General features: G+C 62.9%; 2 protein-coding genes across 3 annotated transcripts; both read right to left on the reverse strand.

Annotated features, from left to right (window-relative positions):
* Positions 1-112: 112 nt before the first annotated feature.
* CIDEB (cell death inducing DFFA like effector b) lies at positions 113-3,569 on the reverse strand. Its single transcript, XM_037915744.2, has 5 exons — positions 3,407-3,569; positions 2,794-2,938; positions 1,965-2,114; positions 723-913; positions 113-344 (listed from the first exon to the last, which is right to left on the reverse strand). The coding sequence occupies exons 1-5, from the start codon at positions 3,445-3,447 to the stop codon at positions 206-208; spliced, it is 666 nt and encodes a 221-aa protein (XP_037771672.1). The 5' UTR covers positions 3,448-3,569; the 3' UTR covers positions 113-205.
* Positions 3,570-4,385: 816 nt separating this feature from the next.
* On the reverse strand, positions 4,386-25,575 carry LOC114020749 (Fc receptor-like protein 5). Of its 2 annotated transcripts, XM_037877255.2 has the most exons (15): positions 25,440-25,575; positions 21,642-21,707; positions 19,149-19,445; positions 18,242-18,538; positions 16,872-17,168; positions 14,895-15,191; positions 13,207-13,503; positions 10,961-11,539; positions 9,675-10,004; positions 9,243-9,344; positions 8,194-8,212; positions 7,824-7,871; positions 5,945-5,973; positions 5,320-5,495; positions 4,386-4,711 (listed from the first exon to the last, which is right to left on the reverse strand). In XM_037877255.2, exons 1-15 carry the CDS (start codon positions 25,468-25,470, stop codon positions 4,604-4,606), a joined length of 2,973 nt encoding a protein of 990 aa, XP_037733183.1. In that variant the 5' UTR covers positions 25,471-25,575; the 3' UTR covers positions 4,386-4,603. The 2 variants fall into 2 exon arrangements, with proteins under 2 accessions (XP_037733183.1, XP_043382763.1); XM_043526828.1 differs by lacking the exon at positions 7,824-7,871.
* Between the last annotated feature and the right edge of the window lie 189 nt (positions 25,576-25,764).

The following is a 25,764-nucleotide window of genomic DNA, read 5'->3' on the forward strand; positions in this document are numbered from 1 at the left end:
GGGGACTCTCATGCCCGAGACAGCCCCCTTAGCCCCACGGTAATGCTCCTGTCCCCTTAGCTGCCCCCTCTCCGGCTCCTGTTGATGCCTGGAAAGAGAGGGGGACTAGAAATGGACTAAAATCGCCTTTTTATTGTAATAGCAGCAGTTCCGCGGGTGCACTGAGTTCACCGGGACGGGGTAGGGATGGGGCTGGGCCCATTCCTCAGTCTTCATAGTGGCTGAGCCGGGCGGGCTGGTGCCAGGTCTCCACCCCCTCCAGGAGGCGCCGGATGTAACTGGAGGCTCCCAGCAGCAGCTGCCCCATTCCCTGCATCACGGCCGAGGCCACTCGCAACACCTCCCTGCCGGGGGGAGAAGGGGGTGAGAGGTGGTGCTGCCTGGGGGGGGGGCCTCCAAATTTGTGCAGCCCCTGCCTTGCCCAATGGGGGATGTCCTGGGGTGGGAATGGGGAGCGACCTCACAGGGCAGGAGGCGCTGTGGGGAGTGGAGTGGGGTGGGGTAGGTGGCCTGCCCTGCCAGCAGAGGGTTTGGGGGGGGGCAGAGGCAAGGGGGCCCTGTTTGTGGGGGGGCTGCTGTGGGATGGGGTGCCTGCTGGCGGGGGAGGAATCAGGGAGGAGGGGCAGGTGCCCTGCCAGTGGGGAGTGCAGGGGGAGCAGGGTGGGGTCCCTGCCAGTGGGGGGTGCTGGGGAGATCGGGCTGGAGGGGGGGCTCTCACCCACCTCAGCACCTTCTTGGGGCCCAGGCACTTGAAGTCGCAGCTCATGGAGTAGAGCCCGTAGAACGTGGCCTTCACGTTGAGGCTCCCGAAGAGGTCGCGGGGGCCCAGCTTGTAGACGTCGAAGGTGATGCGGGCGATGTCCTGCCCCTGGCGCGGCCGCTCCCGGCTCCACCTGTAGGCCTGGGCCCCTCCCTGTGGCACAGCGGGGTCAGGGGGCGAGGGGACCCCCGGCGGCCCCCCAACTCCCAGCCAGCCACTGGTACTGTGGGGGTGGGGCTAGTGATGTCAGCACTCCCTGCACCCTGGGTGGGCCACTTCCGTTAGCTCCACCCCTTAGCTGTAGTGATGTCACCCCCTGAGTTCTGGCCACACCCCTTGGGGTAGTGATGTCAGAGTCCCCCCTCCAGCTCTGGGCATGCCCCTTCACTTCCCCCCCCAAAGTCCACTCCATTCCCAGGATCCCTCCCCGCCCTTTGTCCACCTCCCTCTGTGGGGCTCCCCTGCCCCAGGGGGATGAGCAGTGCCCCTCCCCCTTTGCTGCCCCTGGGGCAGGATCCTGGGGTGGGGAGGATCTCATGTGGGGGGTGTATGGGAGGGAAGTTGGGTGGGGGTGTCTCACTTGTGGGGGCAAGATGGGTGCACTATGGGGTTGGGTATCCCTGGGGTGCTGTATCTAGGGCTTGGGGGTATATGGGGAGGATCTTGGGGAGGGGCATTGTGGGTGGGGGGGCTCAGGTGTCCTATGGGTGGGGTATCATCTTTGGCAGGTGTGATGTGTCTCTCTCTCATGGGGTGGAGGAGGGTCTGGGGGGGTCTCCTGGGGGTGTGTATGTGCATAGGGAGTTTCTCTTTGTAGGGATGTGGGGGATCTCTCTCACTTTGGGAGGGGGGTGTCTCTCCTGTGTGTGCTGTATGGGGGGGGTCTCTCCATGGAGAGGGTGAATTGGGGGTTCCCCTGCAGAGCTGTATGGGGGGCAGGATGGGTAGGTGGGTCTCTGTGTGTGTGTGTGTGTGTGTGTGTGTGTGTGGGCGGGCCAGGGCACGTGGGGGTCTCCCCTGGAGGTGTACGTGGGGGGGTGTCTCCTTAGGGTACGTACTGGGTTGGTGTGTTGAGCATCTCCCCTGTAGGGGGATGGGGGACCAGGGCATGTGTGGGGGCTTATGGGGTCTCCGTTGTGGGGGTTGGGGTGTGTTTGTGGGGTCTCCCCTGCAGGGGCTGGAGGGCGGGGCTGGGCTCACTCACCCGCGGGGGGCTCCAGCTCTGCCCGGGGCCCAGCAGCATCAGGGCCGTGTCGGGGGGCAGCGCCTGGAAAAAGGCCTCGCTCTCCACTGCCGTCCCGTCCTCCTCCAGCACCAGCCCCGCCAGCCCTGCCACCAGCAGTGCCTCCATCGCCTGGGGGGGGCAGAGCGGTGAGGGGGGGCACCCCGAGTGCGGGGGGGGGGAAGCAATGAGGGGTGTAGGGCACGGGAGCAGCTGGTGGATGGGGGAGCAGGAAAGGGGGTGGGGGGAGCAGTGAGGAGTCAGTGTGGGGAGCAGGGGATGGGGGAGCAAGGAGCTGTAGGGGGGAGCAGGTGGGGGGAGGGGAGCAGAGAGGTGGGGGTGGCTCAGCTTGGCCACTAGGTCCTGCAGGTTGCTGAGGCGGGGGGGGGCGGGAGGAGGAGCAGGCTGGCTGTTGGGGGACAGTGGGGCAGGGCTGGGTGAGGTGCAGCAGGGTGGGCCTGGGGGGTGGTATGGGGGGGGCTGGGGGAGTGGGGTGGGGGGAGCATGGGGGGCTGAGGGAGAGCGAGTGGGGGTCGGGGTAGTGAGGGGAGCGAGGAGGTCTGGGGGTAGCAGGGTGGAGGAGTCGGGGTAACAAGGAGTCAGGTGGGGTCAGGGGGAGTGGTGAGGGTCTGGGGGAGCGAGGCGGTCAGGGGTAGCAGTGTGGGATAGTTGGGGGAGGGGAAGCAGGGGGTATCAGTGGGGGTAATATAGCAGGGTGGGGGAGTTGGGAGTGGAGGGAGTATGGGGAGGTCGGGGGGGGGAGAGGGAGGGATGTAGTCAGGGGTACTAGGGGGAGCGTGGGGGGGCTCACCTTGGCCAGCAGCTCCTGCAGGGTCCCGGCCATCAGCCCTGTGCGGCCCCCCCGCCGGTGGTCACAGACGCGGAAGGGGCGCTGGGGGGGGGCACGGGGGGCCAAGACCCGACGGGTCAGCTCCGAGCCAGCGCTGGACACCGACCTGGGGGATGAGGGGGTGAGTGGGGGGCACTGTCCTGGGGGGGGACACATGTGGGGTGAGGGGGGTGCTTGGGGTGGGGCAGACAATTGTCATGGTTGAGGGGGTGGGGGGCCCACTGTCCTATTGGTGGGATATGGAGGGGGTGGGGGGGTCCAATGTCCTGTTCTGGGGTACCATCCCTGGGGGGCACAGGCTACTTCTTGGGGTGCTAGAAACCATTCTCCTTGGGGGGGGGCAGGAGGCAAGAGCTCACCCCCATGGAGGGAGGGGGGAGAAACCATTCCCTTGCTGGGGGGGGGGGGCCTGCTTTTGTGGGGGTGGGTCAGGCGGGGACACACCAAATCATGGAATGGGGGGGGTCAGAGTGGAATGGCCCATTCCTCGGGGTAGGGGGAGTTGACACCCTATGTCGTGGGGGAGGAGCCCTCCGTGGGGGCCCTCCAGTTTGGGGGGTCTGAGCCCACTCACTGCAGCAGGGAGGAGGGGGCCAGGGCGCTGATGTAGTCCATGGCGTTAGCAGGGTTTGGGGGGGTCCTTGTCCTAGGGGTCAGGGCGTCTGTCCGGCGTTAGGCTCCACCGTCCATCCGCCGCCAGCCAGCCTGGACTCTGGACTCCACAGCTCAGAGGCGGGGAGTGGGGAGGGTGACACATAGCGGGGAGGGGGGCAAACTCCAAGGTCCCCCAGGGCAGGGCGGGGAGGGAGGTGGGTACTGGGACAGGAAGTGAGGTCACCACCACCAGTGATGGGTTAGACCCCACAGCTCCCCCTTGTGCTGTAAGGGGAGAAACTGAGGCACAGCTGAGGATGGAACAGGGGCGTCCTGGCTCCCAGACCTGGCCCCCCTTTAATCACCAGCCCCCACTCCCCTCCCAGAGCCAGGGAGAGAACCCAGGAGTCCTGGCATCCAGTCCTCCCAGTCCCTGCCACTCTAACCACCAGACCCCGCTTCCCTCCCCAATCTAGGGATGCAACCCAGGCATCCTGGCTCCCAGCCCCAACCCCCTGCTCTCTGGAGTGCAAGCAGGCAGCTCTATCCCCCAGTGCCGGGACGGGGTGGGTGCGCCCCGTGCGCTGCCCCCCCCATCCTTCATTGAGCTGCGGAAGGAACCAGATCAAATTGCAAAGACACTTTTATTAGTGGCCCCCCAGGCCGGCTTCCGGGGCAGCTGGTGCCGTAGCCGTTTAGTCTGCTCCCGAACCATCGTTGGATCTCTGGGCTCCTTCCTCAGTTACAAGGGGCCTGTGGGGTGTGAACGGCTCCCCCAGGAAAGGCAGGGGGTGGGGATAACAACCCACTTATGCCCCCTTTGGTGGATGAAGAGACCCCAACAGTTCAGATGTCTCCCCTCTCCCCCCCGCACCACTAGATCCCTCTCCCCAAGCTGGGAATAGAACCCAGGAGTCCTGGCCCTGCCACCTGCCCTGCTCTAACCACTAGACCCCACTCCCTGAGCTGGGAATATAACCCAGGAGTCCTGACTCCCAGCCCCCCCCCCGCTCTAATCACTAGACCCCAGTCCCCTTGCAGAGCCGGGGATAGAACCCAGGAGTCCTGGCCCCCAGCTGCTGTAACCTCTAGGCCCCTTGCAGCCGGTGGGGTGCAGAAGGAAGGTTGCTGGAGAGCAATCCCCAGTGGCAGGGGTCGGGGCTGGGGGGTGCCGTGGTCACAGGTCAGGGGTGCTGCACACGTGCTCCAGGGAGGCCGAGAGCCCCTGGCCCTGGCGGAAGGTGGAGCAGGAGAACGTGAGTTGCGTGTACGTTGGATCGATGTCCTGGAAGGGTGGAGAGAAGGTGGATCTGTTATGGCAGCCAGGGGGCGCTGTGCGGTGGGGGGAGGCAGGGGTGGGGGGCTGGGCAGGGGGCACCAGGGGGTGGGGAATGGGGCAGGGAGCGGGACAGGGTGGGAGGCTGAGCAGGTAGTGCTGTGGGGTGGGAGTGGGGACTGGCCAGAGGCATTGTGGGATGGGGAGAGGGGTAGGGGTTGGGGGGCTGGGCATGGGGCACCATGAGATGGGGAGCAGGGTGGGGGGTTGGGCCCTGGGCAGGGGTCGCTCTGTGGTGGGGGCTGGGCAGGGAGTGCTGTGTGGTGGGGAGCGGTGTGGGGGGCTGGACAGGGGGGTGCTGTGGGGCAGAGAGCATGGCTGGAGGTGGGGCAGTGGGCAGGGGGCGCTATGTGGTGGTGAGCAGGCTGAGTGTGGGGCACTGAGCAGGGGTGTGCCATCGGGCAGGGAGTGCGGGGCTGGACAGGGGATGCCATGGGGCAGGGAGCAGGGCTGAGGAGAGGGGTGCTGGGGTGTGGGAGTCTGGGCAAGGGGTGCCATGGGACAAGGAGCGGGGAGTGGGGGGCTGGGCAGAGGGGTGCGGGGGGGGTGGTCCTTACTGGGAATTCAAACTCAGCCCCGGAGTCTGCGTCGTCTTCCTCCTTCTGGCCTTTAAGGGGTGCTGCCCCCCCCGCCGCTCGCCCCGGCCTGGGCCCCTCTGCTGGGAGCTTGGGGAGCAGCCCCCAGTCCTGGGACGCTGCCTGGGGCCAGCCCCCCTTGGTCGTCTGCTGGAAACCTAACCACAAGGGGGGATCAGAGTGAGCTCCCCCCTGCCCACCCCCATATCGCCCCCTTGGGCCCATCTCTGCCTCCCCATATCAGCCCCTCAGCTCCGTCTCTGCCCCATGGCTCGGCGTCTTGGCCCTGTCTCTCCCCTCCCCCCCATATCGGTCCCTTGGCCCAGCCAGCTTGGTCCCCCCCTTACCCTGGGGTCTCCCCATGGATGTGACACCATGTTCCCCCCTCTGGGTGCAGTTCTCACATTTCACCTCTAGGTGGCAACATCATATCCCACTGAAGCCAGGGTGTGGCTGTCAGAAATTCTCCTCTTAAAGGAGAGGCTGACGGTGCCTCCCTCCCTCCCCCACCGTGCCCGTCAATGCTGGGACGGGCACCCGAGGCCCTGGCACCAGGCCCAGAGATGAGGGGGCTGCCCTCAGTGGGGGTGGGGCAGTCGTTACTCACATATATTGACTCCGGAGATGTCGGTCGACCTGCGAAGGCAGAAGCGGAGGGTCAGTAGTGGGGCGGGAGGCTGCTGGGGGCCCCTGTCCTCTATGGGGGTGGGGACAGGTCAGCCCATACGACCCCCAATGCCCCATGCTGCTGCAAAGGATTCTGGGTCACTACTTTCTCTTCTCTCCTCCTTTCCTAGCCATTCATCCTCTTTGTCCTCCTCCGTCTCCTTCATTCTCTCTCCTGCCTCCCTCCCCCTTTTCCTCCTCTCCTCCTTTTCCTCTCTATTTCCTCCATCGATTTCTCCTGTCTTCGCTCCATTCCCTTCTCTCGTTCCCTCTGGTCACACTCCAGTTCCCTCCTTCGTTCTCTTTTCCTGATCCTCCCCCCGATTCCCCCCCGACCTCCCTCTTGTCCTGTGCATTATTTGACCCCCTTCTGCCCCAGCCTGGTCTCCCTGCCCCCCATCTTCCCCTGAGATCCACCCCGGTCTCCCCCACCCTCCAAATGATCCCTGCTCCCCTTGATGTTCCCCACTGAGATCAGCCCCTGGGTGTCTGTAGCCACAGAATCCTAGAATCTCAGGGTTGGAAGGGACCTCAGGAGGTCCCAACCTTCTGCTCAAAGCAGGACCAATCCCCAACTAAATCATCCCAGCCAGGGCTCTGTCAAGCCTGACCTTAAAAACTTCTAAGGAAGGAGATTCCACCACCTCCCTAGGGAACCCATTCCAGTGCTTCACCACCCTCCTAGTGAAATAGGGTTTCCTAATATCCCACCTAGACCTCCCCCACTGCAACTTGAGACCATTACTCCTAGTTCGTCACCTGCCACTACTGAGAACAGTCTCGATCCATCGTCTTTGGAACCCCCTCTCAGGTAGTTGAAAGCAGCTATCAAATCCCCCCTCATTCTTCTCTTCCGCAGACTAAACAATCCCAGTTCCCTCAGCCTCTCCACATAAGTCATAGAATCATAGAATATCAGGGTTGGAGGGGACCTCAGGAGGTCATTTAGTCCAACCCCCTGCTCAAAGCAGGACCAGTCCCCAATTTTTGCCCTAGATCCCTAAATGGCCCCATCAAAAATTTAACTCACAACCCTGGGTTTAGCAGGCCAATGCTCAAACCACTGAGCTATCCCACATGTTCCAGTCCCCTAATCATTTTTGTTGCCCTCTGCTGGACGTTTTCCAATTTTTCCACATCCTTCTTGTCGTGTGGGGCCCAAAACTGGACACAGTACTCCAGATGAGGCCTCACCTCAGTGTCGAATAGAGGGGAACAATCACATCCCTCGATCTGCTGGCAAAGCCCCTACTTATACAGCCCAAAATGCCATTGGCCTTCTTGGCAATAAGGGCACACTATTGACTCATATCCAGCTTCTCATCCACTGTCACCCCTAGGTCCTTCTCTGCAGAACTGCTGCTGAGCCACTTGGTCCCTAGTCTGTAGCGGTGCATGGGATTCTTCCGTCCTAAGTGCAGGACTCTGCACTTGTCCTTGTTGAACCTCATCAGATTTCTTTTGGCCCAATCCTCTAATTTGTCTAGGGCCCTCTGTATCCTATCCCTACCCTCCAGCATATCTACCTCTGCCCTCAGTTTAGTGTCATCTGCAAACTTGCTGAGGGTGCAATCCACACCATCCTCCAGATCATTTATGAAGATATTGAACAAAACCCGCCCCAGATCCAATGCCCCACATGGGCCCCAGCCCCCACTTATCATTCACAGTGTCCCAGCCACAGAAATCCCCTCTTTTATTTTCTATGGGCCATGTACCCCCATAGATTGAACCCCCGGCCACCTGGATCCATGGACCGGAGCCCCTATCACTTGAGTTCAACACCCAGCTCCCATCCAGGCTGTGTAACCCTTACATACTGTCTCATTATCCGTGACCGGCGCAGCTCCTGGCTCTTCCAGTAGGACCTGGAAGGGAAATGGGGGTGTGTGGGGGTCAATATGGAGCTTGGCCTGGAGGGGGGGCACTGCTGGGATTAGCTGGGTGCAGGGGGTGGTGGCTGCAATTCCCACTGTGACCACCAGGGGGCTGCGAGGCACAGGAGGAGAAAATAGGGGGGAATTGGAGAATTTTGCCCTATGGGGCGGGGGTGGGGTGGGGTGGGGTGGGGAGCCAGGACTCCTGAGTTCTATCTCAGGGGATCGAGGGACCTGTTGGAACAGATTTGCCCTTCCAGGGACAAATGGCTCCCAGCCCCCCGGAGGGGCCTGGGGACCCGGAGGAACTTACGTGGAGAGCCGGTGGGTAGCTGGAGAAGGAAGGGAAAGAGACTGAATTAAAGCCAGATTCCACAGAGTCTCTTGTCCCCATCTCTCCCCAGCTGCAGTGCCCCCTAAGGGGGAGCACCCTGCCATCCCGGATGCCTGGGTCCCATCCCCCCTCCCAGTTTCTCCACCCCCGGGTCTGGGAGGTGAATGGCTCCCCCAGGAGTCAGGTGACTGTCCTGCTTCTTGGTTGCCTGGGTCCCATTCCCCCATCCTGCCCCCACCCGAAGTTGGCTGGGTCTCAGCCCCATCCTGGGATTCCCTCCCCCAAAAGCCAAATCACTCACAATCCTTTGCATCAGGAGTCTGCTGTGCTGAGTTACCCACAGTCCTTTGCACCAGAGTCCTGTGGTACCCAAATATCCATGATTCCTTGCATGGCGGTCCTGCTCTAGCCAGATACCCACAGTCCTTTGCAACTGGCTCTTGCTATCCCACGTCACTCCTTGTGGGGGCTGAGAGCGCTGAAGGCGCCCCCAAGGTGAGACCACTGCCGTCCCGGACGCCTGGGTCCCATTCCCCCACAGGCATGGAGAGCTGTGGTGCCCCCTAGGGGTGAACGCCCTGTGCTGCCGTCCCGGACGCCTGGGTCCCATTCCCCCACAGGCATGGAGAGCTGCGGTGCCCCCTAGGGGTGAACGCCCTGTGCTGCCATCCTGGACGCCTGGGTCCCATTCCCCCACAGGCATGGAGAGCTGCGGTGCCCCCTAGGGGTGAACGCCCTGTGCTGCCATCCTGGACGCCTGGGTCCCATTCCCCCACAGGCATGGAGAGCTGCGGTGCCTCCTAGGGGTGAATGCCCTGTGCTGCCGTCCCGGACGCCTGGGTCCCATTCCCCCACAGGCATGGAGAGCTGCGGTGCCCCCTAGGGGTGAACGCCCTGTGCTGCCATCCCGGATGCCTGGGTCCCATTCCCCCACAGGCATGGAGAGCTGCGGTGCCCCCTAGGGGTGAACGCCCTGTGCTGCCGTCCCGGACGCCTGGGTCCCATTCCCCACCCTACGCGTCACGCACCTGCCTTCTTCTTCCTGCAGAGGCAGACGAGCAGCAGCAGCAGAGCCAGAGCCATGGCAGCCCCACCGCTCCCAGCCACCACGGGGATGGGCAGAGACCAGGCTGGTAAAAGGAGGGGATGAGTTAACAGCCAGGAACAAGGGGGGGGCAGCGTCTGGGGACCCACTAACTGCTCCAGACCCCAGCTAGGGCAGGGGACAATCTGGGCCCTCCCCTTTAAGGAGGGATTTTTTGCCTGCCAGATGCTCTTGGTACCGCCCGTGGTGAAATGCTGCCACCTGGTGTCAGGCTCAGGTACGGCACCCTTGGGGCCGCATGTGGTTCTGTCCCCCCCCCCGCTAACACACGCAGTGTCTTGGCTCCAGGGTCTCCCTGAGGGGTAGCAGGTGTTGGGGTCCAGGGGTTATTGCGGGGTGCGATTACAGGCCTCACTTGTCACGGTGACGTTCACAGCCTGGCTCCTGGGGGATGGGATCCACCTCCCGCCCATGTTCGCCTCGTACCCGCAGCTGAATTCCCCAGCGTTATTGGGACCAGCCCGTGGGATGCTGAGCACAGAGAAGTTCATGGAGCCGGTGCTGGGCTCTGTGGTGCTGATCTCAGACCCTGTGTCCCCAGGGACGATCTCAGCTCCGTCCTTGTAGAAGTGAAACCTCCTCTCACTGGTGTTTCCGGGGGCCATGCAGGTGATGAGCAGGGGGAGCCCTTCGCTCACGACTCCGGACGGGGGACCCATGCTCAGCTCTGGCTGGGGAGGGGGATCTGAGGGAAGCAGGACAGGGGAGAGGTCAACAGAGAAACCACAGTGCTGAGTGTGGGAAAGGGGCAGCTATACTGTGGAATGGGGACGGGGGGTAGTGGGGGGGGGTGGGGAAGGGGCGGCTGTACTGTATAATGGTCACTAGGGGGCAGCAGAGGGTGGGGGTGGGGAAGGGGCGGCTATACTGTATCATGGGCACTAGGGGGCAGCAGAGGGCGGGGGGCGGGGCGGCTGTACTGTACCATGGGCACTAGGGGGCAGCAGAGGGTGGGGGTGGCGGAGGGGGAGGGGCAGCTATACTGTATAATGGGCACTAGGGGGCAGCAGAGGGTGGGGTGGGGAAGGGGCGGCTATACTGTATCATGGGCACTAGGGGGCAGCAGAGGGCGGGGGCGGGGAAGGGGCGGCTGTACTGTACCATGGGCACTAGGGGGCAGCAGAGGGTGGGGGTGGCGGAGGGGGAGGGGCGGCTGTACTGTGTAATGGGCACTAGGGGGCAGCAGAGGGTGGGGGCGGGGAAGGGGCGGCTGTACTGTATAATGGTCACCAGGGGGCAGCAGAGGGTGGCGGTGGGGAAGGGGCGGCTATACTGTATAATGGGCTCTAGGGGGCAGCAGAGGGCGGGGGCGGGGAAGGGGCGGCTATACTGTATAATGGGTACCAGGGGGCAGCAGAGGGCGGGGGCGGGGAAGGGGCGGCTATACTGTACCATGGGCACTAGGGGGCAGCAGAGGGTGGGGGTGGCGGAGGGGGAGGGGCAGCTATACTGTATCATGGGCACTAGGGGGCAGCAGAGGGTGGGGCGGGGAAGGGGCGGCTGTACTGTATAATGGTCACTAGGGGGCAGCAGAGGGTGGGGGTGGGGGAGGGGCGGCTATACTGTATAATGGGCAGCAAGGCAGCAGGGTGCGGGGGAGGGCTGAGTATAATGTAGAACGGGCGCTGTGGGGGTCCGTACCAGTCACGCTCAGTGGCACCGGGTTGCTGAGCGGTGAGCGGAGGTGGCGCCCATGGAGCTCTGTGCTGTACCCACACCGGTAGGTCCCGCTGTCGCTGGGGGTGACGTTCAGGGGGAGCTGGGGCTCTGGCGGTTCTGGAAGGGGCTTCCCGTCTCGCAGCACCCAGTGGGCCGAGGGGACATAGGTCCCATTGGGGATGATGCACTCGGCCGACACCGTCTCCCCCGTCATGTAGAGCGGCAGGGACGGGATGAGCCGGAGGGACGGGGAGGCCAGCGCCAGGAACACGGAGACGGAGACGGGGTCGCTGGCATAGGAGGGCACTGCCCTCCCCTGGATCAGCTCCGTGTAGATGCAGGAGAAGGAGCGGGTGGCGTTTCTGGTGCCATTGACTTGAAGATCCGTCAGCCAAGTCCCAGTGTCTCCCAGCAGGGATCCTACCGGCTCCCCATTCTTGTAGAGCCCGTACTCCACCGGGGAGGCACCGGGGGGAGCCAAGCAGTTAATTTCCACCCGTTCTCCAGCCACATAGGCCAGATAGTCCGGAGACAGGGACACCGAGGGCTTCCTGGGGGGATCTGAGGGGAAAACGTACCTCAATCTCGGCCTCCTGCCCCAGGCTCTGAGCAGCCCAGGGGGGGAGCTGAGGACAGTGGGTCTTTGCCCTGCTTGCTCCTACTGGAGGCCAGTCTAGAGCATCCCACCCTCAATGGTCAGAAACCTTCTCCCCATGGCTGGCCTCCAGCGAGCCCAGCCCGGCTCATCTCGTCCCCTTTGTTCTCTTGCCTCCTTTGGCCGCCATCGCTCGCTCTCCCCCCCCGCCCCCCATGGTTACAGCACCATCAGACCTCGCTCGACCGGCAATTGGGGTGAACCAGCCCAGCTCCCCCAGTCCCCTCTGCTGGGACCGGCTCTCCGTGCCCCTGGGTGTCCCCCCAGCCCTTCCCTATCCCAGCTCCAGCCGGGATCCGCATCTCCCAACATTGGTGCCCAGAACAGGAGTCAGGCTTCCAGCTGAGCTCAGCCAGCCCCTGGGAGCCCAATGGGGGTCACCTTCCCCCCAGACCTGGCTCGGGGGAGCTCAGCAGGGGGGCGGTTCATCCCAGCCTCTCTGGGGTTCAGTGTTTAGGGGTGCAGGGGGATGGGGTGCAGGGACCCAGGGGGCACAGGGCAATAGGTGCAGGGATACCGGGGGATGTGGTGCAGGGGTGACTGGTGTTGGGGTATGGGGTGTAGAGGTGATCGGAGATGAGTTGCAGGGGGGATGAGGCACAGGGCACAGAGGTGCAGGGATATGGGGTATGGGGCGCAGGGGGACGGTGTGCAGGGACACAGGTGTGCAGGGGCCACGGGGTGCAGGGGTGATAGGAGTTGGGGTGCGGAGCCCAGACCCCCAGCCCGAGCCCTCACCCCCTCCTGCTTGCCAGCCCTGAGCCCCCTCCTGCCCCCCAAACCCCTCATCCCTGTCTCCGCCCCAGAGCCCAGACCCCCAGCCCAAGCCCTCACCTCCCTCCCGCACCCCAACCCCCACCCCAGCCTGGTGAAAGTGAGTGAGGGTAGGGGAGAGCGAGTGACAGAGGGAGGGGGGGGATGGAGCGAACAGGGGGCGGGGCCTAGGAGAATGGGCGGGGCAGGGGGTGGGGCAGGGGTTTTCGGTTTTATGCGATTAGAAAGTTGGCAACCCTAGAAGGAGCTCCTGGCTGGCTGCGGGGACTGAGTGGGGAATGAGCCTGCGGAGGGCCGCAGGAAGATCGTGTCTCCAGGGAGGAAGCCCTGGGGCTACAGCCCCATACCAGGGCTGGGAGTACTTAAAGACTGAGCCCAGGGAGGGCTAGAGAGACACCACCAGACGGGTACGGAGACAGGCCCTGGTGGACGGTGGACCCCGGAAGGGATCTGTTCTGGTAAACATGCAGACCGTGTGCATGCCGTGGCCATAGGGCTGGGTGGCTGAAAACACCTCCCGAGAGCCACCGAAAGGGGTTACCAGAACTGAAAGGGCACAGACACACCCAACCACGGGGGGGCTCGCGAGAGCTGGGTGCCCACCCTGTCACGTCGGAGCAGGGGGGAGAAGGAAGGGCTGTGGCTCACGGGGGGTCTCTGGTGCTACAGCCCCACCACTGATTTGTGGGGATCAGCCATGGCCCGATGGAAGGACAGACGGAGAGCTCACGAGGGGGGACCCATAAAGACCCTGGGTACCACCTGCTCTTCCCGATGGCACCCAGCAGGAGAGCCTCACCCGTCACGCGTATGGCGATGGGCTGGCTGAGCCCCGAGGGGAGCTCTCTTCCGGGCCCCCTGCTCCAGTACCGGCAGGTGTATGGTCCTTCGTCCCCCACCGCAGCCAGGATCTCCCACCGGGGTCCCCCCCGGGACGCTGGCAGCTCCTCAGAGCCCTGCTCTGGCTGTCGCTTGTAGAATCTGTAGCCTGTCACTTCCTGGGCCCCGGGAGCTGAGCAGCCAAGGTTGACCCGTTCCCCTGGGAGATACACGCTGTTCGGGGGATCCAGCCAGAGCGTGGGAGCCGGCGGGGGGGCTGGAAGAGAGGTCGAAGGGGCACGTGTTTAGGGTGGAACCAAGGTGCAGGTTTTAGGGCTGGGGTTTGATCGAGGGGCGCAGGGGCTTCTCCATCCCTGGCCATGTTTCGATCCAGCCTGGTGGGTTTCTGAGGGCATCTGCTCTAGTCCCCCAGAGACTAGTTTGGGGAGCTCCCTTTGCAGATGCGGGGAGCCTTCTGACTCCCGGCCCAGAGCTCCCACCCCCACCCCGGCTCAGTTTTGGATCAGGGTGGCTCCATGCGCTGCCACCGACCCGAATGCCGGCTCTGCAGCTCCCATTGGCCGGGAATCATGACCAATGGGAGCTGTGGGGGCGGTGCCTGTGGGCGTGCGGCAGCACATGGAGCCTCCCTGGCCGCTCATATGCCGAGGGGCTGCAGGGACCTGGCGGCTCTTCCTGGGAGCCACGGTAATTGTCGCTGGGACCCCAAACCCCCTCCTGCACCCCTGCCCCAGCCCTGAGCCTTCTCCTGCACCCCAAACCTCTCATCCCTGTCTCCACCCCAGAGCCCAGACCCCCAGCCCGAGCCCTCACCCCCTCCTGCTCGCCAGCCCTGAGCCCCCTCCTGCACCCCAAACCCCTCATCCCTGTCTCCGCCCCAGAGCCCAGACCCCCAGCCCAAGCCCTCACCTCCCTCCCGCATCCCGACTCCCACCCCAGCCTGGTGAAAGTGAGTGAGGGTAGGGGAGAGCGAGTGACAGAGGGAGGGGGGGATGGAGCGAACAGGGGGCAGGGCCTAGGAGAATGGGCGGGGCAGGGGGTGGGGCAGGGGTTTTCGGTTTTATGCGATTAGAAAGTTGGCAACCCTAGAAGGAGCTCCTGGCTGGCTGCGGGGACTGAGTGGGGAATGAGCCTGCGGAGGGCCACAGGAAGATCGTGTCTCCAGGGAGGAAGCCCTGGGGCTACAGCCCCATACCAGGGCTGGGAGTACTTAAAGACTGAGCCCAGGGAGGGCTAGAGAGACACCACCAGACGGGTACGGAGACAGGCCCTGGTGGACGGTGGACCCCGGAAGGGATCTGTTCTGGTAAACATGCAGACCGTGTGCATGCCGTGGCCATAGGGCTGGGTGGCTGAAAACACCTCCCGAGAGCCACCGAAAGGGGTTACCTGAACTGAAAGGGCACAGACACACCCAACCACGGGGGGGCTCGCGAGAGCTGGGTGCCCACCCTGTCACGTCGGAGCAGGGGGGAGAAGGAAGGGCTGTGGCTCACGGGGGGTCTCTGGTGCTACAGCCCCACCACTGATTTGTGGGGATCAGCCATGGCCCGATGGAAGGACAGACGGAGAGCTCACGAGGGGGGACCCACGCAGACCCTGGGTACCACCCGCTCTCCCCGATGGCACCCAGCAGGAGAGCCTCACCCATCACGCGTATGGCGATGGGCTGGCTGAGCCCCGAGGGGAGCTCTCGTCCGGGCCCCCTGCTCCAGTACCGGCAGGTGTACGGTCCTTCGTCCCCCACCGCAGCCAGGATCTCCCACCGGGGTCCCCCCCGGGACGCTGGCAGCTCCTCAGAGCCCTGCTCTGGCTGTCGCTTGTAGAATCTGTAGCCTGTCACTTCCTGGGCCCCGGGAGCCGAGCAGCCAAGGTTGACCCGTTCCCCTGGGAGATACACGTTGTTCGGGGGATCCAGCCAGAGCGTGGGAGCCGGCGGGGGGGCTGGAAGAGAGGTCGAAGGGGCACGTGTTTAGGGTGGAACCAAGGTGCAGGTTTTAGGGCTGGGGTTTGATCGAGGGGCGCAGGGGCTTCTCCATCCCTGGCCATGTTTCGATCCAGCCTGGTGGGTTTCTGAGGGCATCTGCTCTAGTCCCCCAGAGACTAGTTTGGGGAGCTCCCTTTGCAGATGTGGGGAGCCTTCTGACTCCCGGCCCAGAGCTCCCACCCCCACCCCGGCTCAGTTTTGGATCAGGGTGGCTCCATGCGCTGCCACCGACCCGAATGCCGGCTCTGCAGCTCCCATTGGCCGGGAATCATGACCAATGGGAGCTGTGGGGGCGGTGCCTGTGGGCGTGCGGCAGCACATGGAGCCTCCCTGGCCGCTCATATGCCGAGGGGCTGCAGGGACCTGGCGGCTGCTTCCTGGGAGCCACGGTAATTGTCGCTGGGACCCCAAACCCCCTCCTGCACCCCTGCCCCAGCCCTGAGCCTCCTCCTGCACCCCAAACCTCTCATCCCTGTCTCCACCCCAGAGCCCAGACCCCCAGCCCGAGCCCTCACCCCCTCCTGCTCGCCAGCCCTGAGCCCCCTCCTGCACCCCAAACCCCTCATCCCTGTCTCCGCCCCAGAGCCCAGACCCCCAGCCCGAGCCCTCACCCCCTCCTGCTCGCCAGTCCTGAGCCCCCTCCTGCCCCCCAAACCCCTCATCCCTGTCTCCGCCCCGGAGCCCAGACCCCCAGCCCGAGCCCTCACCCCCTCCTGCTCGCCAGCCCTGAGCCCCCTCCTGCCCCCCAAACCCCTCATCCCTGTCTCCGCCCCGGAGCCCAGACCCCCAGCCCGAGCCCTCACCCCCTCCTGCTCGCCAGCCCTGAGCCCCCTCCTGCCCCCCAAACCCCTCATCCCTGTCTCCGCCCCGGAGCCCAGACCCCCAGCCCAAGCCCTCACCTCCCTCCTGCACCCCAACTCCCACCCCAGCCTGGTGAAAGTGAGTGAGGGTAGGGGAGAGCGAGTGACAGAGGGAGGGGGGGATGGAGCGAACAGGGGGCGGGGCCTAGGAGAATGGGCGGGGCAGGGGGTGGGGCAGGGGTTTTCGGTTTTATGCGATTAGAAAGTTGGCAACCCTAGAAGGAGCTCCTGGCTGGCTGCGGGGACTGAGTGGGGAATGAGCCTGCGGAGGGCCGCAGGAAGATCGTGTCTCCAGGGAGGAAGCCCTGGGGCTACAGCCCCATACCAGGGCTGGGAGTACTTAAAGACTGAGCCCAGGGAGGGCTAGAGAGACACCACCAGACGGGTACGGAGACAGGCCCTGGTGGACGGTGGACCCCGGAAGGGATCTGTTCTGGTAAACATGCAGACCGTGTGCATGCCGTGGCCATAGGGCTGGGTGGCTGAAAACACCTCCCGAGAGCCACCGAAAGGGGTTACCAGAACTGAAAGGGCACAGACACACCCAACCACGGGGGGGCTCGCGAGAGCTGGGTGCCCACCCTGTCACGTCGGAGCAGGGGGGAGAAGGAAGGGCTGTGGCTCACGGGGGGTCTCTGGTGCTACAGCCCCACCACTGATTTGTGGGGATCAGCCATGGCCCGATGGAAGGACAGACGGAGAGCTCACGAGGGGGGACCCATGAAGACCCTGGGTACCACCCGCTCTCCCCGATGGCACCCAGCAGGAGAGCCTCACCCATCACGCGTATGGCGATGGGCTGGCTGAGCCCCGAGGGGAGCTCTCGTCCGGGCCCCCTGCTCCAGTACCGGCAGGTGTACGGTCCTTCGTCCCCCACCGCAGCCCGGATCTCCCACCGGGGTCCCCCCCGGGACGCTGGCAGCTCCTCAGAGCCCTGCTCTGGCTGTCGCTTGTAGAATCTGTAGCCTGTCACTTCCTGGGCCCCGGGAGCTGAGCAGCTAAGGTTGACCCGTTCCCCTGGGAGATACACGTTGTTCGGGGGATCCAGCCAGAGCGTGGGAGCCGGCGGGGGGGCTGGAAGAGAGGTCGAAGGGGCACGTGTTTAGGGTGGAACCAAGGTGCAGGTTTTAGGGCTGGGGTTTGATCGAGGGGCGCAGGGGCTTCTCCATCCCTGGCCATGTTTCGATCCAGCCTGGTGGGTTTCTGAGAGCATCAGCTCAATTCCCCCAGGGACTAGTTTGGGGAGCTCCCTGTGCAGATGCGGAGACCCTTCTGACTCCCGGCCCAGAGCTCCTACCCCCAACCCGGCTCAGTTTTGGATCACTGGGGCTCCCTAGGGGGCTGTATGGGGGTCAATATCCCTCCCAGGAGCTGGAGGAACTGGCGTCCCTGCTGGAAAGGGGATCTCCCCATAACACATGTCCCAGGAGTCGGAGTGGGACATGGAGCTCATCTGTTACAGTGATGGAGACGAGGCGACTGTCCGGGGACTGGATCTCCCGCCCAGACGAGCGTATCCAGTATGCACAGGTTTACAATCCGGAGTCCTCCAGCCTCGTGATGCTCAGGGCTTGGGCATCGCTGCCTCCGGATGAGATCCTCCGTCCCCCATCCCTGGAGAACTGGAATCCGGCAGCCACCGGCATCCCCCGCGGAGGGGAGCATGGGAGCATGACGGACTCCCTGGGGAGGTACATGGGGTGCAGGGGGCTCAGGGAGAGGGACGGGGCTGCCGGGGGGGCTGAAAGAGAGAGGAACAATCCCTCGCCCTCAGCGTCCAGCCTCAGAGCTCTCAGCACTGGACACGGGAGATTGGGGCGTTGTCCCGATTCTGGGGGGTGGGGGGGATGTGATGCAGCCGAGAGTGGAGCAGATCCCAGTCTAACCACTAGGCAGCACTTCTGCCAGGAAGGGAAGCACAAAGAGAGGGTCCAGCAGAGAAAGTGGCTCCTGCTGGGGGGGCTGCTGCCTTGGGGAAAGGGGGACACCTTGCCACGCATATGGGGGGCAGAGGGAGCCAGGTGGCTAGTTGGGGGTGAGGTTTGTAGGGAATGGGGGGATCCAGGGCTAGGGAGGTGGGGAGAGACCCCAGGGGAGAGGATCCCCCCCATATCCCATTACATCCCCCCCAGGGAAAGAGGCCTCACCTTGCACTGACAGGGACACTAGCCGGCTTCCTTCTGACAGAATATGTCTCCCAGATCGCAGGGTCCAGTACGCACAGGTATACACCCCGGCTTTCCCCATCTCGGCCACGATCTCCAGCCTGGCACCCCCATCTGGGGCGGGGACCTCTTCATGGATCAACCTCTCCTGTTCCCCGTAGAACCTGTATCCCTGCAGCCTCTTGTCCCCTGGAGCTGAGCACATGAGGGTCACACGCTCCCCATGGAGATAGAACGGGTGTGGGGGGTGCAGGGAGAGTGTGGGGGCTACCAGGGGGGCTGAGATAGGGAGAGAGGAGATGACAGGGGGAGGGGAAATGAGGAAGAGTTTGGAGTGAGAAATACCTAGCTGAAGAGCCAATGCCCCCCCCCATTGAGGGAGCTGCCCCCTCCCACAGTGAGTCTTGCCCCCCCCCCCCCCCCGTGCCTCCAACTGACCGTCCCGTAACCCCATTCACACCCGGCCCCCCACGTGTACCTGACATAAGCACTCAGTCACTGCACTTGGGATGCAGCATCCCACTGGGCTGTGAGTGCCAGCCATGCTGGGGGGCAGCAGGATGCAGAGCTAAGGGGCTGGTGGAGAGCAATAGCTGGTGGGGGCTGAATGTTGCTCAGAAGTGAATTGTGGGGGAGACCTTGGAACCTGGGGATCATTGGGGCAGGCTGTGGGGCCCAGGCTGTGGGGCCCAGGCCCCGGTTCCCAGGTCTAAGACAGGCGTGAGGCACCTTCTGGTATAATCACTGGGCCCCACCATAATCCAGATCAGCCTTGCTCAGCCGGTCTGGCCCCCTCTCTTCCTTCCCCTGGGATCAGCCCCGCCAGCCCTATCTCCCCTGGGCAAGAGTAACAAACAGCCCTTTATATACCCGGCCAAAGGGCACTCACCCTGCACCGTTATATAGACCTTGTTACTCTCCATGGATGGGATCTTCTGCCCAGACTCCTTTCTCCAGTACTGGCAGGTGTAGGGTCCCTGGTTCCCCGTCTCGGCCCTGAGCTCCAGCCGGGATGCTCTGGGGGGAGATTGGAGCTCCTCCGGGGTCTGGTCCCCTCTTCTCCTGTAGAATCTGTATCCCGTCACTGCCTTGCCGCTGGGAGCTGAGCAGGTGAGGCTAACACGCTCCCCCTGGTAATACACAGGGTCCTGGGAGCCCAGAGAGAGTGTGGGGGGCCGCAGGGGGTCTGGAACAGAGGCAGAGGGGGAGAGAGTTGGGGGAGGAAAAAAGGGGCTGGTGAGATCCTGAAAACTGATAAAAACCAGCCACATTTCCTTGCCCGCTGCGCTCCCCCAGCCTAGGAGACAGCACACGGCAGGTAACTCACAGAAGAGATCATCCCTCACCACCCCGACATATCCCGCTATGTCCGGGAGCTGCAGTACGGCCTGCTGCCACTAGGGGGACCCTGGAGGGGCTGTGGCCTGCAATACCTTCTGCTGCCACTGGGGGGTCCTGGTGGGGATGTGGCTGCATTACTGCCTGCTGCCACTGGGGCTGGGGTGGAAGGGAGGGTTTTGGGGGGTGTCTGTCATCTGCAGCCCCACCATTTATCTAGGGCACCAGGTGGTGCTTGTGGGCATGAGAGACCCGAGCAGAGACCTCCCAGCCCCCACACCCCACATGCCAGGAGAACGGGGCGTCACGGGTCACTGTGATGGAGACAGGGCGGCTCTCGGGGGATGGGCTCTCCTGGCTGTCCTTCTCTGCCCAGTACTTGCAGGTGTAGGTGCTGGAGTGCTCCAGGCCGAGCTGTGGGGTCTGGTATCTGTGGGAGGCCTGAGGGGTGGCCCTTAGATCACACACGGACATTATATGATAGAAGAAGCAGAATCCCAGCCGCCTGGCCTGCAGGGGGGCCGAGCACGTCAGGGTGACGGAGGATCCTGTCAGCTACCAGGGACCCGGCGGGTGCAGCCGCAGAGTTGGCCGTAAGGTTTCCTCAGAAACAGGGGAGTCTGGGGGGTGGGGGTGGGGGTGGGGGGGCCTGGCATGTGGGGTTAGATCTGTGGGCACAGAGCGGGTGTGGGTGGAGGTAAATCCAAGGCAGACACCTCAAGTCCAGCTGGCAGGATCACCTCGGATCTCCACCCACTGTCTGAGCTCTCTGCCCTGGCCCCCTACCCTGCTCCTAGGGGATCCTTCCTCCCGGATGGGCCTTGAACTCACGGCCTGCGGGTGGTGCCAGGTCCAATGGCGAGAGGCCGCCACCCAGTTAGTGCCACAGCCTGCAGTCCTGGTACGGCTCCCCCAGGACAGGGGTCCCAGCCGTTTGCTGGCTGGGGGATGGTGAGACCCCCAGGGTCTGTCTGTGTCCAGCATCCTCAGGAGAGAGTCTGCTCATCCCGGGCCTGGCTCTGCTGGGAGGGCCCCAGCCCCCCTCCCCCACTCCCCACCCCCCAAACTCCCACCGCACCCCACCGCACCCCACCCCACTCCACGACCTGGGAGTCCCAGAGAAGGAGCCGACTCAGGGGTTGTGGTCAGAACAGACAGCTCGAGAGAGAGACATGAGAAATGGGGGGAGGGGACAAGAGATGGCACCCCCCCAGCCAGCCAGTTCCCTCCATGGGGTCATATTGGAGCTGGTGCTCGATGTGACGAAGCGGGACTGCTCTTAATGTTTCCTCTGAATAGTGTGTGGGTACCTCAGTTTCCCCTGTGCAGTTCTTAAGTATCTAGGTGGTGGGATAAGGGTGTGTGATCCTTGCAGAGCCCTAGAGGGCAGGTGTGTGCAGGGGTCTGGACGCAGAGAATGGCCGACACGCTGTTTCCTGGCAACTGGTGGCCTGGGCCCTTCCCCCCTGCAAGGGGAGAGCTAAAGCGTTGGAGAACAAAGGGATCCGGTGACCTCCTGGCCCAGGAAAGGGACAAAGCCCAGGGGAGGAGGGGCTGGAGACATGGAGTGAAGTGCAGACGTGGTTCTCTGGCTCACTGCCCCCCAAAATGGACCCAGCTGAGGGGTCCTATTCTCTGCACCTACAAGCTCTGTGTTAGACCATGTTCCTATCGTCTAATAAACCTTCTGTTTTACTGGCTGGGTGAAAATCACGTCTGACTGCGGAGTTGGGGGGCAGGACCCTCTGGCCCCCCCAGGACCCCGCCTGGGCGGACTGGCTGTGGGAAGCGCACGGAGGGGCAGAGGAGGCTGAATGCTCCGAGGTCAGACCCAGGAAGGTGGAAGCTGTGTGAGCTGTGTGTCCTGCTGACAGTCTGCTCACAGAGAGGAGACTTCCCCAGAGTCCTGACTGGCTTCATAGGGAGCAGTTCCAGAGCATCGCCTGGGGACTCCATGACACCCCCTAAAGGGGAAAGGCCCCGTGCCCTGTTCCCCCCCCCCAGCCAGTCCAACAATGACACCCACAGACCCCCATGCACAGACCAGGTGATGAACTGGGTTCCTCGGTCCCCTCGGATGACACCAGCCGGGGGAAGATCTGCAGCCAGGCTGTAAGAGAATAGACAAGAGGGGGGTGAGAGCTCTGGGGTGGGATGGGTAATAAGGGGCAGGATCGAGGGGTGTGGGGCATAGGACTCTGGATACCGGATTTACAGTCCATCCTGGTATGTTATGGGGAGGAGGGGAAAGAAAGAAAGATTGATTGATTCAGTGAATGGGGCTGGGGCTGGACATGGAGGCGGGTTGGCGGATGGGGCTGGGGCTGGACACGGAGGGTCGGCGGATGGTCTGGGGCTGGATATGGAAGAAGGTCGGTGGATGGGCAGAGGCTGGACATGGAGGAGGGTCGGCGGAAGGGGCTGGGGCTGGATATGGAGGAAGGTCGGTGGATGGGCTGGGGCTGGTTATGGACGAAGGTCGGTGGACGGGCTGGGGCTGGACACGGAGGAGGGTCAGCAGAAGGGGCCAGGGCTGGACACAGACGAGTGTCGGTGGATGGGGCTGGGGCTGGACGTCAGGACACCTGGGTTCTGGTCCCACAAGAGCTGGTCCTGGGAAAGTCTCAGGTTCGACAGCCTGTCAGGGGTCGCAGGCCGGGCTCCTGGCAGGCTGCAGGGGATCCTGGGCTCCCAGCCCTGCAGATCCGGGCAGCCCTGCCAGGCCAGGTCCTGCCGGGGAACCAGCCGGCCCTGGAGCCCCCGAGCTCTGGGGGAAGAGCCAGGTGCCTGACAGGGCCTCCAGACCTGCTGTGTGAAACTGACACAATTTTTGTCAGTTTCAGTGTGTGTATTCAGGAGGGGGGCCCTGATCTGTGTCTGTGCAGCACCTGGCACAACAGGGGCCCTGATATTGGCCGGGGTCTGGGCAGCGCCTGGCCTGACGGGGCCTGTTGCTCTAAGAAACTCCCCATCAAACAACGCACTTAGGCTCCGTGCTGCAGCTCCCTGCACAGCAGCACACACTGTGCTGCAGGGCAATGGGGAAACTGAGGCAGGGCCTCACCCAGTGGAGAATAACCAACTGCAGAAGGGGGTGCCAGCCCCCATGAGCTCAAGGAAGGGGCCACTGCCTTTGGGGAGCAGGGAAAAGCCCTGGGGAGGGGGACCCAGGTGGGTGTGAGGGGCACCACAGAGTCTGCCTGTGTGGAATTGAACATGCTGAAAACAGGCTCCGGTCCTCTTAATCTCTGAGGAACCCAGGCATCCGAGGTGCGGAGAGCTGACGGAGGGAGAGAGGGAATGAGATAGGGGCCGAAGGAGGGAAGCAGAAGGTGAACAGGGGAGAAAGAACAGACACAAGAGGGAATCAAACAGCTGCCGAAGGAGGGGTGCAGAAGGTGTTACCTAGCAGCTCTGTGTTCTTGGGGAACCGGGGCGCAGTTCCCAGCCTGTCTGACACACGAACGACCACCCCCCACCCTCTGCTTGAACCAAATGTGCATCAGAAGAAAGGCTTACAAAAAGCAATGAAAAGTCAGTGGGAGACACACCTAAACCCCTGGGGAAAGGGTGACAGTATTAAGGAATCTCCCCTAGGCTCATTTGTGTCGAAGATGGGACAAGGAGGCATCTCCATTAGCCTACAGAATGGAGAACAGAGATTCCAAGGCAAGAACCGCACTGAACGCTGGGACCAGAAAACCAGGGAAGCGCACTGCATGATGGGGGATCTCTGCTCCAGATGTTAATGGACCCATGTCTGCACACACCCAGCTCAGTAGTTATCAGACCAATTCTAGTAATAAATCCTTTATTGGTATCCAAAATAGCAAAGCTCCCTAATTGCATTGTGAGCTCCCTCCGAGGAACACCGCCCATAGCCAGGAATGATCAGCTCCCATGGTCTAGCCTGAACAAAACACCTTTGGTATCCTCCCTTGAGCCATGAGTTTACACACAAACAAATCTAGTCTTCTCCCTTGAACCACTGTTCTTTCCCTAGAAACCCCCCTACCCACGTTCAAGTAAGTGTTCTGATGCCTGGATCCAAACTCTGCAGCAGTTCCACTGGGACTTCATCTTCTCCGGACTGATCGTGCTGGGGGCTCTGCCGGTCTCCAGCACTCCGGACCCTCAGCTACCACCAACACCTGGGACCCCCGATCGATTCCAGCTTCATGGAGTGGTGAGAACCCAGCTCTCTCTCTCTCTCTCTCTCGAGGTGTAGCCTTCTGACCCTGACTTGTGTGATCAGTTATAGTTTTCTAAACATGATTTTTATAATCAAGTTTAAGTTAGATTTAATATTATCCCGGTTTTGTTTGTTTGGCTCCCCGATGGTTATTACCTGGCAGTAAATAACTCTCATGATTAAGCTGGTTGCTTCTCTCTCTTTCTGTCTCTCTCTCCCCTCGTGGGTGGCTTTTTTTTTTTGGTTTCCTCATTTGCTCTGCAGCAACGCTCCTCGTACCTAAGCTGAAAGATCCCTGCAGCGCCCACAAATCCTGGGGGGTTTGCTCATCAAGTGGGTTCCTGCCAGAACGATTGTAACATGAAAGTGGGGATAGGGACGTGCTGACCCTGGGACGTATGAGGGTGGCAGCTTGGAAGCGCTGCTCGACCCAGCCTGCTGAGTCCAGGGACATATAAGGGATCAGTTCGGGAGTGCTGATTAACCCGGTCCTCTCAGATGCGCTCTGTTAGAGTGTGTGTGTGTGTGTGTGTGTGTGTGTGTGTGTGTGTGTTCATCTGATTCTGGGGCTGGAAGAACCCAGCCCTGGGGAACCTAGGTCCTGCAGGATGGCTCCATTGGGAGGGGACTTGCAGCAGGGAGAAGTAGAGCTTTGTATAGAAATACAGAACTCCCCCCCCAAAAAAAGTAACCCTAATAAATGAGTGTACCCCAAAGTAACAGACAAAACTGGTAACAAAGGTGACGAGAGAAAGAACAGACACAGAGGGGGTAGACAGGAAAGAGGAGGACTGCGGAGGTCGCGTGGGATTTATTTATTGTTTTGTGGACACAATCCGGTCAAGCCAAACCACAGCGTCTTATCAGCCATGCTTAAGGTGCAAAGACTCGCTGGAAACGGAGTCATTTTACAGCCCTCACTGAAGTGTATCCTGGTTTGGGGGATGGAACCAGAGCGGAAGGAAGAAGGAGACAAGAGTGAACAGGCCGGGGTAGGGAGAGGGGTGAGGGGTGTGAGTGGGAGGAAGAGATGGAGAGAGAATGAAAGTGGGTGAAGGAGGAGAAAGACAGAAACAAATTGTAGAGTGCGACAAAGAGCAGAGAGTGAATGAGGCAGGGGCTGAAGGAGGGGGGGCAGAAGGGAAGGGGGAACGAGGCAGGGGCTGAAGGAGGGGGGCAGAGGGGAAGGGGGAACAAGACAGGGGCTGAAGGAGGGGGCAGAGGGGAAGGGGGAATGAGGCAGGGGCTGAAGGAGGGGGCAGAGGGGAAGGGGGAACAAGGCAGGGGCTGAAGGAGGGGGCAGACGGGAAGGGGGAACGAGGCAGGGGCAGAAGGACGGAGGCAGAGGGGAAGGGGGGAACAAGGCAGGGGCTGAAGGAGGGGGCAGACGGGAAGGGGGAACGAGGCAGGGGCAGAAGGATGGAGGCAGAGGGGAAGGGGGGAACGAGGCAGAGGCAGAAGGAGGGGGGCAGAGGGGAAGGGGGAATGAGGCAGGGGCTGAAGGAGGGGGGCAGAGGGGAAGGGGGGAACGAGGCAGGGGCTGAAGGAGGGGGCAGACGGGAAGGGGGAACAAGGCAGGGGCAGAAGGATGGAGGCAGAGGGGAAGGGGGAACGAGGCAGGGGCTGAAGCCGGGTCGGGGGGTCACTCACCCAGCACCGGGAGAAGGCCAGTTAACTCCATACTGGGTTGAACTGGCCGAGGCTGGGAGCTGCATCCCTCACGCCCGGCCCTGGCTCTCTGCTGACAGCAGCCGGGGCCCCGGGGCCGCTCTCGGTGCAGCGAGAGGAAGTGCTGTCCGCGGGACGCGGCCACCGCCCCGCCCCAGCACCGAGGCATCAAGCGCTGCGGGCTCAGAGCCAGGCTGACCACGGTCCAGCCTCGGGGCTCCCAGCATGCCTTGCAGCGACCAGCCGCTCTGCACCGCCCGGGCTGACAGCTCCAGCCACACATAACGCCACACAGGCTGTCCCACCG

Source organism: Chelonia mydas, chromosome 13, assembly GCF_015237465.2.
Source record: "Chelonia mydas isolate rCheMyd1 chromosome 13, rCheMyd1.pri.v2, whole genome shotgun sequence".
Taxonomy (NCBI): Eukaryota; Metazoa; Chordata; order Testudines; family Cheloniidae; genus Chelonia; species Chelonia mydas.

Bases quoted from the DNA above. Each gene is read 5' to 3' on its own strand.
- CIDEB (XM_037915744.2), bottom strand. From the start codon at position 3,447: ATGGACTACATCAGCGCCCTGGCCCCCTCCTCCCTGCTGCA. The intron at 2,115-2,793 runs GTGAGCCCCCCC...TGCCCCCCCCAG, and splicing joins TGCAGGAGCTGCTGGCCAAG to GCGATGGAGGCACTGCTGGT. The intron at 914-1,964 runs GTGAGTGAGCCC...GCTGTGCCACAG, and splicing joins AGAGCTGGAGCCCCCCGCGG to GGAGGGGCCCAGGCCTACAG.
- LOC114020749 (XM_037877255.2), bottom strand. From the start codon at position 25,470: ATGGAGTTAACTGGCCTTCTCCCGGTGCTGG. The intron at 5,974-7,823 runs GTATGTAAGGGT...CTGCCTTCGCAG, and splicing joins CGGTCACGGATAATGAGACA to GTCGACCGACATCTCCGGAG. The intron at 5,496-5,944 runs GTGAGTAACGAC...CCTTGTGGTTAG, and splicing joins CATCTCCGGAGTCAATATAT to GTTTCCAGCAGACGACCAAG.